The sequence below is a fragment of the Leucoraja erinacea genome, chromosome 36, assembly GCF_028641065.1.
Source record: "Leucoraja erinacea ecotype New England chromosome 36, Leri_hhj_1, whole genome shotgun sequence".
Classification (NCBI taxonomy): Eukaryota; Metazoa; Chordata; class Chondrichthyes; order Rajiformes; family Rajidae; genus Leucoraja; species Leucoraja erinaceus.
The window spans coordinates 12,573,331-12,589,867 of NC_073412.1; the positions used below are offsets into that span (position 1 = coordinate 12,573,331).

Here is a 16,537-nt window from a genome sequence, read left to right on the forward strand (position 1 = left end):
ATGGGGGGGGGGATTTATAAACAATAAGGATTTTGCAATTTTGCAAAATTGCTATTTAACTTATTTTAATCAACAGCCTAATTTTTAAACCTGGCTGATTTAGCCTATCACTTGAATCAGTGAAAGAGCAATACAAACTGCTCTCCTGTTCCTGCTGGGCAGCATCATGAAGGACAGGTGGCAGAAGAGAAGCAATGTTATTTTTAAATAATCCCTGTCAAACTAAGATTTAATTAATCCTCTCACCAGCCAAAGTATGGGCTGTAAACAGAATGTTACTTCTACATGTGATAAACTGAAAAATTCCTATCTAAAAAGATAACAAGGCCTAAAAAAATGTTTTCGGAATTGAAAGGTTTGCTTAACATAAATAATAAACTCATTGGAAGATTTTGAACAGCATGAGCACCAGAATTTCCTTCCATATTTTCTGTAAAATAGTTGGAGCCAAATTAGGTTAAAAAAAAAAAATCAGCTCAATAGAAAAAAAGCAAAAGACAGGGTAGGGTGATAGGGATCACCATCTCTCAGTTGGCTTCTTATTTTGCGCGACATCAAGTTTCAAGAATAGTTTATCGTCACAAGTATCTGAACAGTGATACGTTTTGTTTTGCATACAACCCAGTAATATCATACAGCAGACCTCACCCTAGGCAGTACACAAGAGTCGCGACGACAATGTTACAAAGGTTCACCGAGCTGAATTATATAGGTTGAAAATTCACACTTGAATTTAGGGAACACAAATAAGAATAGAATAGAGAATAGAATATGTTTATTGCCATTGCACAAACATTACGTAACTTGGAGATATCACTAAAGAGCAGACTGCTTGGCTTGGAAGTTGTATGCACCATGATGGCAATGCTGCTATTTGTTTTGTGATTTTGTTATCATTATTGACCGAGTATCAAGTATAGCATGAACTTTATGCACAAAGTTTACACTATCCCCAAAGCCACCTCAGGAATAGTGCAAATTACAACCCAGTATATATTGAGCACGTTATCATCATAATCATACTTTATTAGCCATATTTTGCAACATACGAGGAGTTTGGTTTGCCATACAGCCATCATACCATTAAAAAACAAAATACATTTTAACATGAACATCCACCAGTGACTCCTCCACATTCCTCACTGTGATGGAAGGCCTTCCTTCACAGCGAGGAGAAGATGCGCTATGAAGTATGTTTGTGTAAATTGTGTTGTGTCTTGGGTCTTTTTCGTTTTGTATGTATGACTGCAGAAACGACATTTCGTTTGGACCTCAACGGGGTCCAAACGACAAATAAATTGTATTGTATTGTATGTATGTATGTAGGCGAAAAAAAGTTCAATATCTTCCCTTCTTTGTCCTCGTGCGGTCGGGTGCCTCGAGCCTTCCGTTGACGGGACGATCTTGGCTCCCGCAGTCGGCAGCGGGCCCTCCGTGTCGGAGCGATCAAGCTCCTGCATCGGGGGAGAATGTCAGCTCCCCGCGTTAGTCGAACCTTCTGCGACTGGAGCTTCCCGACATCAGTCTCCACCTGAGACTGCGAGCTCCGCGATGTTGAAATCTGCAGGACGCGGTTGGAGCGTTGATCCCAAGCAAGGGATAAGACCCCGGCCCCGTGGTGGGGCTCAAAGTCAGTCCCGAGCAAGGTCTCCAGCTCCATGTTAGGCTGCAGAGCGACCGGAGATACAATCCGGAAAACAATCGTATCTCGGACAAGGTAAGAGATTGAAAAAGTTTCCCTCGATCCCCTCCCCCACATAAAACAAACCAGTGAACATTAACACAAACTTTTAAAACACATTAAAAATAACAATAAAAGACAAACAGACTGTTGGCGAGGCTGCCATCGTGCGGCGCCTCCTGGTCATATTCACAAGTGGACATACAAATAAATTAAAACAATTTCTTTATGGCTATGAATCTAACAAGCATGTTCCTTATGCAAGTAATTCGCATATCGCTGTAACTTAATTGTTACACATGACAATAAAAGACCTTTGAAACCTTGAACCTTTGAAGTAATAGTTCAGCTGTGGTAAGAAAATAGTGAGAAACATGCTACATGGTTCTCCATGAACTAGATGCAACATGGAAACCCCTTTGAATTTCTTGAAGGCTTAGATTAGACATACAGCACAGAACTGGCCCTTTGGCCCACCAAGTTCACACCGAACAGCGATCCCCACACATAAACACTACCCTACACATATGAGGGACAATTTTACATTAATACCAAGCTAATTAACCTGCAAGCCTGTACGTCTTTGGAGTGTGGGAGGCAACCAAAGATTTCAGAGCAAACCCATGCAGGTCACAGGGAGAATGTACAAACTCCGTACAGACAAGCACCCCTAGTCAAAATCGAACTCGGGTCTCTAGCGCTGAAAGGTAGTAGTTCTAACACTGCGCCACCGTGCAGCGATATTCAACAGCAAACCAAACACTCACAGTGAGAGGTTCATCTGATACCGAGTTATGGATATCATGACAAATGTGTGAGGTGTCTCATATATTTGGAAATAAAATTGGGGTTGCTAGTCCTACAAAGTGTGACATTAAGCTGGTGGGTCATGAAACACATCAGCAACATCGGTAGGTAGAGAACTAAATATACAAGTTCTCTGGCACAATGGCGCAGCCGGTGGAGCTGCTGCCTCACAGCACCAGAGACCCTGGCTCACTCCCGACTCAGGTGCTGTCAGCGTGGAGCTTCCACACTTCCCTTGCGACAGTGTGGGTCACAAGCAAGGTTTACCTCCGACAAAGATGCGCAGGTTTGTAGGTTAATTGTCCTCTGTAAAAAGTGTGTTGTCCCTAAATCTAAATTTTATTAGTTATTTATGTTATGACATCGGATGGAAGCTGCATACAAAATCTTGTTGCGCTTATGTGCAATGACAATAAAACACATTATTATTATTGGGAGTGGAATGTAAAATTAGGATAACATGGAACTAGTGTGAACAGCTGATCAATGGTAAATGTGGACTTGGTGGGCTGAAGAGCTTGTTTAGATGCTGTATCTTTCAATCAAAGAACAAAAACAGATAAACAAAAATAAAAATGTCTGCCAGGCTGTCAGATCAGACCCATTGTGTAGTCAAAGCACTAATTTAAAAGTATTCAAAGCATTTAGAAAACCACTTTTTCAAAAACTACTTCCCTCTCTCAAAACATGTATTGCCTGAAACAGAAATTCAAATCTCGACAGTACCCGAAGAGGAAAAAAAAATTCCCTAATGTTGTTCGACTAACCTACATAAACTAAACAGGAAGCTTCAGTGTCACTATCTCTAGGCAACACAGCATTAAACTATGGACACAGCTTTGAAAGGCAAGCAATATTTCAAATGTAATGATAGAACTTTAACTGCATGTTAAAATCATACTGTGATTACAATCAGTCTCCAAATTCAGCACACTGTACTCCAACTGAGGATATGAACGAGTCTACATATCTGTAAAGGAGTTAAGTCTGACACACTGAAACCTTTACTGAGTCTTTAATTAAGGCACATGTCACACACGTCCCAGTACTGACTGCATCTAGTCTTAAGGCGTACTGGAACCAAAGGGAGGAACAAGGGGAGGATCTCACAGTTATACTGATATGGCTGGGCGTGGTTAGAGGTGTTGAGGTAGCTACATTATAGGTTGCATGCATAAACCATCTACATCCTTTCCCTTAGAAATTTAAAATTGAAGTTACAACAATGGCAGGGTGGTTATACAACACCTGCAAATCTAAACGAAATCACCGTAACGGACAGGAGGTTTGACAATCCGACCCGAGCGAGTGCGCATGGCACCCTCACCCTCCCCACCCGAAAGAAGAGGAGGAGGAGCAGGAACAGCTGGGAAGGAGAAAGCCGGTGGAGACCCAACAGGGAATGCGGAAGGAGACCCGACCGGCACAGGCGAGCCAGTGGAAGGAGACGGGGGAGAAGGAGTAGATGGCGGGGTAGAAAGAGGAGAGCGGGCAGGGGAGGAGAACCCCGGAAGAGCAGAGGGAGGAGACCGCGGCAAGTGGACTGACCGGGGCATGCAGCGAGCTGAGGGGTAGTGGGAGGCTCGAAACGCAACGGAGGAGCATAGGGGGCCGCAGGAGGAGGCTTAGGCTCGTTGACAGTCAACAGGTGCTGGCGGCTACGGCGGTAGATAGTTCCTTCAAAGTCCACCAAGTAGGATCTAGGTGAATTGTCCACCGCAACCACGGTTGCGAGACGGGAGAATCCGGTGGCTGTCTGCATGCGGATGACCTGGCCAGGCAGTAGTGGTGGTAGCGGGCGGCAGGACTTGTCGTGAGAGAGGCGCTGTATTTCATGCTTTTGAGCAATCCGTTGCTGGACGGCGGCAGGCTGTAGGACCTTGGGCACGAGGGATTGCTGGGCGATCGGCATCGGAGGGCGAAGAACGTGGGACATCAGACGTTGGGCTGGGGATCGCATGGTAGTGTCCCTGGAAATGTTACGAAGGTTCAGTAGACCCAGGTAGAAATCACCATTGGAGAGACGAGACTGCTCGAGCAAATTCTTGGCACTGCGGACAGCACGTTCGGCCAGGCCATTGCTTTGCGGGTATTCAGGGCTGCTGGTGTAGTGAGTGAAGTTCCACTTCACGGCGAAAGCTTTGAATTCTGCACTGGTGAATTGACGGCCGTTGTCGGTCTGCAAGCGGACCGGGGACCCAAAAGTGGCGAAGTGTCGGCGCAGCTTACTCATGACCATTTCAGAGGTGATAGCAGGGAGAATGTCCACTTCGAACCAGTTATAGTAGGAGTCGACCAACACTAGGTATTGCTTGCCACGCCATTCAAATATGTCAGCAGCCAGCGATGACCAGGGCATGGCAGGGGCAGGCTGCTGCAGAAGTGGCTGGCGCTGCTGATGTGGGGCAAGAGTGTTGCAATCAGGACAGGAGGCTACTCGGGCCTTAATGTACTTTGCCATGCCTGGCCAATAGTATTGTTCTTGGGCATGTGACACAGTGGCATCGGCTCCGGGATGCCCCATGTGGGCAGCGGTGTAGTACGAGTCGTACAGGGAGGCAGGGACGACCACCTTGTGACCCTTGATGATGATCCCGTCCTGGAGCACCAGTTCATCGCGAACCAGAAAGAAAGGGTGGACACCAGCAGGCAGCGAGGTTCGTTTGCTTGGCCACCCGCGCTGGATGACAGCTGCGAGCTGTTGCAGGTCGGGGTCGTTGGCAGTGTGCTCAACCAGGCACTGAAGCTGCTTAGAGGGAAAAAAGTTGACATTGAGTACCTGCAGATCCTCCTGTTCGTAGGGATGTCTGTCGCAGGAGGACCGGGGGGCTCTGGACAGCGCATCAGCCACATGCATCTCAGTGCCCCTCTTGTAAACGATCTGAAAGTCGAACCGCTGGAGCTGTAGCATCATTCGCTGTAGTCTGGCTGGAGCGATGTGGATTGGTTTGTTGAGGATTGTCACCAAGGGTTGATGATCCGTCTCGACGGTGAACCTGGTACCGAAAAGGAAGCCCTTGAACTTGGAGCAGACGAACACAACCGCAAAAAGCTCCTTCTCGATTTGTGCATAGCACTGCTCAGTGTCCGTCATGGTTCTCGAGGCATAAGAAATGGGCTGCAGCGAGCCGTCATCATAGAGCTGCAGGCAGGCAGCACCTAGTCCAAAACGGGAAGCGTCGCACGTATCCACAATTGGACGCTGCAGATCAAAGAACTTGAGAGTCGGCGTGCTGATCAGCTTTGTTTTGATTAAGTCGAAAGCCTGCTGGTGCAGGGGAAACCAGGACCAGGCAATGTCTTTTTTCGTCAGTTGCCTCAGGGGTGCGCTTAACTCTCTGAGGTCGGGGATAAACTTCCCCAAATAGTTGACCATGCCCAGGAAACGCTGCAGGCTGGTAACGTCCGTCGGGGCAGGCAACTCGGAGATAGCGTTGGTCTTTTGCGGATCAGGTTTCAGCCCGTGGGCCGTGAAAATGTGGCCAACATAGGGTACCTCAGCTACACGGAACCTGCACTTGGACGGGTTAAGCTTTAGGTTGATCTGGCGAGCGCGGTCTAGAATCCGTCGGAGGTTGCGATCATGCTCAGCAGCATCTCTCCCATAGACAAGAATGTCATCCACAATAATGGCACACGGCAGACCAGCAAACAGTTGCTCCATGGAGCGTTGAAACACTTCGCTAGCGGAGTTGATGCCGAACGGCATCCGCAAAAATTTGAATCTTCCGAAGGGTGTGCCAAAAGTGGTTAAGTCTGAGGAGCGTTTGTCTAGAGGTATTTGCCAGAACGAGCTCCTGGCATCGAGGACAGAAAACACCGTGGCCTGACCGACCTGGGCAGCAACATCTTCCATAGTCCTCATAGTGTAGTGGGGACGTTTTATTGCCAGATTCTGGTGAGCTGATCACACATGGTCTCGAAACGGCACCGTAGAGCAAGGTAGCGCAGGTCAGCGATAAAACAGTCAACAGGCTCATCAGGCTGCTGCTTTCGTGTAAAAAATCTAGCCCGCTCCAATATGCGGTTGGAGGGCAAGTCACAAATCTCCGCAAACTTGCGCAAGAGACATACCGGGTCATTGGAAGATTCCGCCGGCTCGACGACCTGGTCGTTGTCATCAAGGACCGCTGGATTATAGATGAAAGCCTGAGCCCGTTTCATAGCATCGGGACCAGCAAGGTTCAGCAGGAGCGAGGCTTTGATCGCATCGGGGTCATTTCGGTGCACGATGTTGACGAAGTGGTTGTAGTCCATCACGAAAGTAGCCCAGCGTTCCGCAATGTCAGCGTTAAAGACAAGGGGAGAGGGCTTTCGGCACGAGGATGCCATGATGAATGGGGAATTAAACACTAGTTACACTAGGGACAAATAAAACCCGATAAACTGGAGGCGCGCGTTTAACTTGCTGACACACCATGTAAAGGAGTTAAGTCTGACACACTGAAACCTTTACTGAGTCTTTAATTAAGCATATGTCACACACGTCCCAGTACTGACTGCATCTAGTCTTAAGGCGTACTGGAACCAAAGGGAGGAACAAGGGGAGGATCTCACAGTTATACTGATATGGCTGGATGTGGTTAGTGGTGTTGAGGTAGCTACATTATAAGTTGCATGCATAAACCATCTACAATACCCACCTGTATTAACAATATAACCAATTAAATACATTGTGCAACAATTTACGAAACAAGGTTGGTTTTCAAAATAAGGACTCAAAGTGCTGGAGTAATTCAGCAGGTCAGGCAGCACCAGCGGAGAACATGTATGCAGTTCCCTCCATAATGTTTGGGACAAAGACCGATCGTTTATTTATTTGCCTCTGTACTCCACAATTTGAGATTTGTAATAGAAAACAATAAAATGTGGTTAAAGTGCACAATCAGATTTTATTAAAAATGTTTTTGTTTTTTTTTAATTCACCATGTAGAAATTGCAGCAATGCTTTTCATCTTCATTGATGACACAACTGCTGATGGTAGTAGCATAACGAATTCTGAAGTGTATAGACACATCCTATCTGCTCAAGTTCAAACAAATGCCTCAAAACTAATTGGCCGACAGTTCATTCTGCAGCAAGACAATCATCCCAAACCTACTGCTAAAGCAACAAAGGAGTTTTTCAAAGCTAAAAATGGTCAATTCTTGAGTGGCTAAGTCAATCACCCAATCTGAACCCAATTGAGGATGCTGATTTATATACTGAAGATGGCTGCAATACTGGCCTGGCAGGGCATCACTAGAGACAACACCCAGCCACTGGTTACATCCATGAATCTCGGAACTCAAGCAGTCATTGCATGCAAAAGATATGCAACAAAATACTAAACATGACTACTTTCATTTACATGACATTGCTGTGTCCCAAACATTATGGTGCCCTGAAATGGGAGGACTATGTATAAACACTGCTATAATTTCTACATGGTGTAACCAAAATGTATAAAAATGGCCTCTATTAAAATCTGACAATGTGCACTTTAACCACGTTAGTTTTTCTATTACAAATCTCAAATTGTGGAGTACAGAGGCAAATAAAAAAATGATGTGTCTTTGTCCCAAACATTATGGAGGGCACTTTGGGTAACGTTCCGAGTCCTGGCCTGAAAGGTCACCTATCCATGTTCTTCAGACATGCTGCCTGACCCACTGAGTTACTCCGACACTTTGTGTCTTTTTTTGTGCAACAATTGTATTCTACCTTAAGGATAGTATGTAACTCAAAATTTTAACCATACCTTCCACAGTGAACACTTGAACACATCAGACACACCCAAGGACTTTTGTTGGAGCGACAAACTGAAAAACAATAGAGCAAATTGTTTTACTTTCAGAAATGCCATTAAACACATTAACAATATGTTAACCTCTAACATGTGTATTTAAATAAAAATCTTTCAAGATTAAGTACTCCCTCTGCCACACTCAAGCAGCGGAACACTGGAATCTGATCAGCAAGAATAGCTTAAAACATAGAATGTTAGAGGCATTGCAACGCTTTGCTAATACACCAAATCATTGAACCTTGATTTCCTGGCTTAGCCGACAATATTATACCTATTCCATGGTCAGCATTGTAAATGCCTTGCTGTATGTGACATCCTTGTACAAGATTTTCACAATGTTCAAGCAGTCACATCTGCGAAGGGTAAATCATAAAGGAATGGCAGAGCACATTTGAGCAACACAATAGATAGCCTTGGAGATTTCTGTTATTTATTTACGGAACAATTTTATACAACTCTTAACATTAAAAAACACCCCATGAGCGATACAATAGAACAGGATGTTATGTATTTTCTTTCACAACGCATATTATACATAAGCTGATAAATTCAATTTCTGAACTTAAAACAATCCCTCTAAAGTAGTGCCACAAGCTGTAATGAAATTGTAATCAGTTTCCTTGAATATAGTACTACCTGTACTTGTGATATGCACTCAAAACTGATGTGATGCAATTTCATATTATATAATCAGCAGTTTTGTACCACACAATCTCCTCTGTTAAACTCAAAGTTTGTGGCAAAACAAACTGGCAACTTCAATGAACAGGATGGTTTACAGGCTGCTGGAATTAGATTAGACAATAAAATCAATTCCTCACTAAATCACCAAAGTTTCTGTCTGTTTTGCAAGGAAAAAGAGTACACTGACCGATAAGAAGATGCTTGCAAAACAAAAAGGCTTGAGGATTTCTCCCAGAGTTTTCACTCATTCTTAATGGAATGCCATGCATTCACAGCTGCAGGATAAATAGCTAATGTTCTTCAGCAATGAACAAATACGTTGTTTAGCCTTGGAAAACATCAACTGACGCAAATCTAGCTCTCACATTAAAATTTCCATTATATAATCATTAGAAATGCAAAATTCCAGCTGATCTTTCCTTTCTTTCCAGTAACAAGGCACAGAAAGTTAATTTTGCAGTCAGATCTAACATTAAATAATGTACCTCCATAAAATTTCATGCATTTCACTACATTACCTACTGTAAATTTAGAACATACAAACAAAAACATTTTAAATGAATCTCTCACCCAATAAGGCATCGTTCCTCTGTGTACAACTCTCCTCACCCCTTCCTTTTCCTGTTTTGCATGTGCTTAAAATCTACTACATTGCTAACTTGGAACAATAACCAGAATGCTGAAAGATTTGGTTCGAGCAGCATCTGACAAGGTAAAAGATATGTCATCATTTCATCAATTCTTGTCATAACCCAAAACATCAAAGCACGGTTTTGCCTCCATAGTTGCGGCATGAAGCACTGAGTTCATACTCTCATCCTGTTCTTTGGTCCAGATTGCAGCATATAAAGTCTTGTTGGCCTAAATTTCTAACACTGATGATAGGTTATCAACCTTGAATGTTAGCATTTCGCTCTCCACTGATCAGTAATTTTATTTTAAAATATAGCATGGTTTGCAAAGGATAATGTATACAATTAATGCTTCATGAGAATTCTACTGTATAATAGGTAAACTTTCAGCAGCAAGCCCTCAGGTGTTGATTAACTATTTAAGTGCAATGGATATTAAATATTTACCGGCAATGTTTCACTCCCAAGCAATCAGACCATTTGACTGACTCAAATTGTCTACTAATACTAGCTGATAACTGATTAATATGGATGACAGAAATTAGTTCCAAGGAATCAACGACGAATGGAACACAATATGAACAAATATCATCAAGCAGCCTCCAAATTCCATTCAAATTCAAACGCAACTTAAGAAAAACAATCTTATTTCAATCACAAGGATAAAGAATTTCTCCAAATGCTCATTTTTCAGATCTTGAAAAATTCAAGGCCCTAGTAATATTCTTGCTTCAGATCCTTATAAAGAGTCAAATCAACAGCAGGAATTTTAATTTGGTTATTAGTTACATGAGGACACAGGAGACTGCAGATGCTGGAACCTGGAGCAACAACCAAGCTGCCGGAGGAACTGCTGGACAACATCCGACCCAAGATAGACAAGATAATCAGATTGAACTGTCAACCATTCTGTTGCATCCGAGTTGCTTCAATGGTTTGTTTGTTGCTGTTACATGAATAAAATTGTCTGCCAGGATAACTGTTCTCATTTAACCTGCACATGTAATGGTGACTGTGCAATGGAACAAGATTTACTGTTTGTGCCATATTACTTCAGATTTTGGTCAAATTAACTTTCACAACAAAATGTTTATCCGTTTCCTCTGGTTTTCTTTTTTTAATGTGCATGGCCTTCATTCAGACATGGTTAATCAGAAGTAATGCAAACGTCGTGAAATCTACACTCATTTGCCTGTTTAAAACTTCTAACAATTTCAAACACCCTAAAACTTGTGGTGCAATATTTATCTCCATAAATTATGACTTGAATTAGAGATGCAGCACGGAAACAGTCCCTTCAGCCCACCTAGTCCACACCGACCATTGACTACCCCTTCATATTCGTTCTGTTATCCCACTTTCCCCACACATTAGGGGCTAATTACAGAAGCTAATGAACCTACAGACCTACACGTCTTTGGGATAGGAGAGGAAACTGGAGCAGCCACAGGAAACACGCCTGGTCACAGGGAGATGTGCAAACTATACACAGACACCAGCCAAGGTTAGAATCAAACACAGGTCTCTGGCATTCTGAGGCAGCAGCTCTACCAGCTGTGCCACAATCCCTATTATGGTTGATAATTAACTCATGCATTACGTCAAAAGCCTCTGGTAACAATTATTTATATGGAATCGACAGTTCGGGCCAATTTATCCCACAGGAAAAAAAGCACCCTAAAATAGAAGTGACGCCAAACAAATCAAGATAATCAGTTAATTTTGCTTAAATTAAATCATTTAAATAACCTGGCAAAATCAAATGGGTACGAGGGAGAGGGTTGCATAGCTATATATTAGGTATACTAGAATTTCTAAACCCCAATTTAATCCGTATGGCCGATTATTGTTCCGTGGCAAATACAACCATCCAAGTTCCATGCTGAGCCTCGGAAATACGCAAAAGCTACTACAATGAATCAGGGTTGCAATAAGAACAGTTCCATTATTCTGACGTCCTGAAATAAACATCTGATTTTACAGAAATGATTTCCTTCCCATGTTGTCTTCATGTTACCTCCCAGCTTGACTTTTCACTGGGAAGTTAACATCAGCTGGCCCTCCAATTTTTGCTGCCCATTTCATTTATCAGGTAGATAAACAAACAGCATGATGATTAACCCTATGTTTTAACTCCCAAAAGAAAAACCCCAATTTTTTTATTGCAAGTTAATTCCCCATATTGTGTCACAGAGGCCCTATAGTGAAATAGAAGAGGAACCCTCCTAAACCAGATGTGACACTGGCCTTTGCACTTCCTCTTGCAAACCCCACTAGCAGGAAACGGGCCTCTTCAAAATAGTTTCATGATTACTTAATCCTTCACAAAACTATTGTTTAAAAGTTACATTTCCACTCTCAGGATCCCCTGCTAATGTCATTGTGCAACGCACATGATGTGGATTTTCCGTACATTTCAAAATTGCTGGTTCAATATTTAAATGCTTCAATATGTTCATGCATTAAAGTAATTGTTTACCGCAGTTAGATCTCAGATACGGCAACACTTCAACTAAAAAAACATGTTAATGATTGAAAATATATAGATGTATTTCACAAGTAGATCCTTCTTTGTAACAAGCCTTGATCTTTATTTCAAAACAATTTAATTTCAGTTACAGGGAGTGAATATTTAGGACAATGGATCAGATACCAATCTAACTAATTGTATAAACACTGAGATGAGGGAGGGGAGAGGGGGAGAGGGACCAACCTTGCCTTGCATAACAAAATCTATTCCAAGGAGTCTGAAGAAGAGTCTCCATCCGAAACATCACCATCCATGTTCTCCAGAGATGCTGTCTGACCCGCTGAGTTACACCAGCAATGTCTCTTTTTTCCTCCCCCCAAGGAGTTAGAAACTAGAAACATAGAAAACAGGTGCAGGAATAGGCCATTCAGCCCTTCAAGCCAGCACCACCAATCAATATGATCATGGCTGATTATCCAAAATCAGTATCTCGTTCCTGCTTTTTCCCCAAACACGTCTTAGAACATAGAAAAATACAGCACAAGAACAGGCCTGTCAGCCCACAATAACTGTGCCAATCAAGATGCCAAGACCAAATCTTATGAATGAATGAGTTTATTGGCCTAGTATTCACATACAAGGAATTGGTGCTGCGCCCACAAGTAACAACACGACATAGTGACAGTTAGGAATGACACATAAAACATTAACAATAAAATATTATTGATTAAACATGTGAATTAAATAAAATACCAGAGCAAAAGGAGACTACAGATGTTTGGTTGTTGAGTCGAGCTACTACTCGTGGAAAAAAGCTGTTTTTATGTCTGGCTGTGGCAGCTTTGACAATCCGGAGTCGCCTTCCTGAGGGAAGTGATTCAAAGAGTTTGTGGCCAGGGTGAGAGGGGTCAGGGATGATCTTGCCCATTCGCTTCCTGACCCTTGCCTAGTACAGTTCATCAATGGAAGGAAGGTTGCATCCAACAACCTTCTCAGCTGATCGGACGATTCGCTGCAGCCTCCGGGTGTCGTACTTGATGGCTGAGCCAAACCAGACCATGATGGAGAAGGTGAGGACACTCTACGATGGCTGTATAGAATTGGACCATCATTGCCTGTGGCAGATTGTGCTTCCTCAGCTGCCGCAGGAAGTACATTCTCTGTTGTACCTTTTTGACTGTGGAGTCGATGGTAGCCCCCCCATTTAAGGTCCTTGGAGATGATGGTTCCCAGGAACTTAAGACTCCACAGATGTGACTGCGGTGTTGTCGATGGTGAGTGGGGTGAGGGGAGGGGGAGCTATCCTAAAGTCTACAATCAATTCCACTGTCTTTAGAGCATTGAGTTCCAGGTTGTTGCGATGGCACCAGGACGCCAGCTGTATCACTTCCTGTCTGTGGGCAGATTCCTCCCCATCGTGGATCAATCCAATCAGGGTTGTGTCGTCCGCAAACTTGAGAAGCTTGACAGAGGAGACTGTGAAGGTGCAGTCATTGGTGTAGAGAGAGTAGAGGAGAGGGGGGAGTACGCAGCCTTGTGGTGCTCCTAAGCTGAGGGTCTGCGGGTCGAAGATGTGCTTTCCCAGCCTCACATGTTGCCTGCACTAAATCCTTATCCCCACCCCCCCCCAAATCCTTGCACTTCCATATGTCTATCCAAAATGTCACTATTGTATCATTGTAACGCTAAAAAATATCATTATATGTTTAATGATAGACACAAGAAACTGCAGATCTTGGAATATTAAGCAAAAAGTCACAAAGTGCTGGAGTAACTCAGTATATCAGGCAGCATCTCTGGAGAAAATGGACAGGCTATGTTTCAGGTTGGGACCTTTCTTCAGCCTGCTTAATAATAATGGATGCCAAAAGATTTGCTGCAATGCATGGAGAAACAAGAAGGTGCAAATGCTGGAATCTTGAGCAAAAAAACAAAATGCTGGACGAACTCAGCAGGTCAGACAGCATCTGTGGAGGGAATGGACATGTAATTTTGAGTTGGGTCTGAAGAAAGGTCTCGTCCCAAAACGTCATCTGTCAATTCCTTCCACAGATGCTGCCTGGCCCTCTGCGCTCCTCCAACATTTTTTTGCAATAACATATGATTATCTTTAGTTTAGTTTAGAGCTACAGGGCGGAAACAGGCCCTTCGGCCTACCGAGTCTGCACCGACCAGCGATTCCTGCACATCAACACCATCCCACACGCACTCGGGCCAATCAAAACTTATACCAAGCCAATTAACCAACAAACTTAAACGTCTTTGGAGTGTGGGAGAAAACCGAAGATGTCGGTGAAAACCCACGCAGGTCACAGGGAGAACGTACACACTCCGCACAGACAGCACCCGTATTCTGGATCGAGCCCAGGTATTCGGCGCTGCAAGGCAGCAATTCTCCTGCTGCGCCACCGTGCTGCCCTATTTTCTGATGCACTAACACAATGGAACAAATGCCAATCTTTTGTATATTATTGTTCTTTGGTCCTCACTGTGCAGCTGAAAGTTACTAATTCAACTGCTTTGTAATGTAATGTTGTAAGAATGCCATCACTTTTACTATTTGCAACTTTGCCAACAGTTTTCTGCAACAGTCATTTGAAAAATATTTTAAGAACATTTTCTGTTGGCCAGGCACTGGATCAAATAGATTGAAAAAATTACAAACTTATTAATGCAGAACTAAATTAATATAGCTAAACGTCCCTTGCACAATTGCCAAAATTCTAGGCATACCATTCCTCTGTTGATTATCCCAAGGCAGGTGTTGACCACTTTATTCTAAATCAGGTTAATCTCCTCGGCTAAAAATATAAGATGGAGAAATGTCAGCCAAATGTACTAATTGCCTGTATAACTAGGTGGAATTTCCACCCCCAAGTGTAAGCTGACAGATAATGATAGATTGAACTACAAGACAATTCAACAGAGATATTGCTATTTTACTATATACAACCATATAGTATAGGGCAGGCCACGGTGGCACAATGGTAAAGTTGCTGCCTCACAACTTGCAGCGCCGGAGATTCGGGTTCAATCCCGACCACGGGTGCCGTCTGTACGGAGCTGGCACGTTCTCCCCATGACCACGTGGGTCCTCTACAAAATCTTTGGTTTCCTCCCACACTCCATTCTGATAAAAGAGCACTGACCCGAAACATCAAATCTGTTTTTTTTCACAAACCCTGCCTGACCCAAATACTTAGCAATTTCTGGTTTCAAGACAGTTATCTACAAGAGTAAGCAACATTCTAAATTGCAATTTTGCCCATTCTGCAATACCTGGCCTCGACACTAGCCTCCACCATCCAAATCCCATGTCTGCCTACCCAATTACAGATCTCATGAATCAAGCCAATCACATTCAAGGATTGCTGCAATTAGCTACAGTGCATGAAGGGCTTCATATGAAAAGAAATGTTAATTGGTACAGTAAAGCATTTACAAACATGATTTAATGACAATTTAAAATATTATGAGAAGTATTCTTGCAAATTGAGCAGTTATTCGTCGAACAAATAAGCCTCCTTTGCAAACTACAACAACAAAATTCCTGAAAAATTCAATTTTTTTAAAGCTCATCCCACGTTAGGTCGGGACATATCAGGAAGTGGCGTCAGAATGTTGTTCTTGACAAGAGGTATTAAAAATTAGAACATTTAGCACATGGATAGAAACAGTTTCTGCGAGAAGGATATGCAACTAGAGGACTCTGAAGATAACTGCCTAAAGAAACAAGAGTAGAGATGATTTTTATGAAAGAAAAAATGCAGCCTGAAATGTTTTGCCTGTAAAACTGGTAGAAACAGATCCAATAATAACTGTTACTGGGGAATTGGATAAAAGACATAAAAAAAGCTCTTTCAATAAGACCAGACTCACACTGGTCCAAATAGCTTCTCCCCTGTGTTATACGACTATGATTCCGACACTTGGAATGGATCTTCGCCAGGAGGTGAACACGCTGACATTAATTATTCGCATGAGGGCCTCAACTACAATTATCTTATGATCTCAAAATTGTATTCTCCTGGCAGAAATGAGGACAGCATTGCCCAGTTTACAACTCCCATTCACAATGTCACACAACAGCCAGTTAATTATACATGCCTGTTCCTTGGCTGCTTTGATGATCACAGTGACAATACATCACCGGATAATACCCATTTATAACATTTAGGACTGCATGACAGACAAGGCTTTCATTTACAAGGTCTATTATGCTACATCCAAGAAGGTTATGAGATCACAGGTATAGTCATAACTGTTCTATATTTCAATACACTCCCATCAAAGTCCTTATTTGGGAGTCAGATGGTAAATATGTCAATGGAACACCACACTTGAAACCAAAACAACTTTGGGAGAAAATGCCAAGAAAAAACAAGACTGCTTTTAAACTCCTCAAACTGGAACGATTTATTTTCCGCATGGAAAATGCTCAAAAATCAAAATAATGAACATTTTGGACAGTTAA

The 16,537-nt window shown here is 42.9% G+C and overlaps 1 protein-coding gene across 2 annotated transcripts in view; it reads right to left on the reverse strand.

Annotated features, from left to right (window-relative positions):
* usp3 (ubiquitin specific peptidase 3) overlaps window positions 1–16,537 on the reverse strand; it is an 83,773-nt gene that overhangs the window by 65,428 nt on the left and 1,808 nt on the right. For both annotated transcript variants that reach the window (XM_055662735.1, XM_055662734.1), the window contains exon 2: window positions 8,230–8,290. In XM_055662735.1, the coding sequence (XP_055518710.1) occupies window positions 8,230–8,290 (61 nt within the window). The remainder of the gene's footprint in view (window positions 1–8,229; window positions 8,291–16,537) is intronic.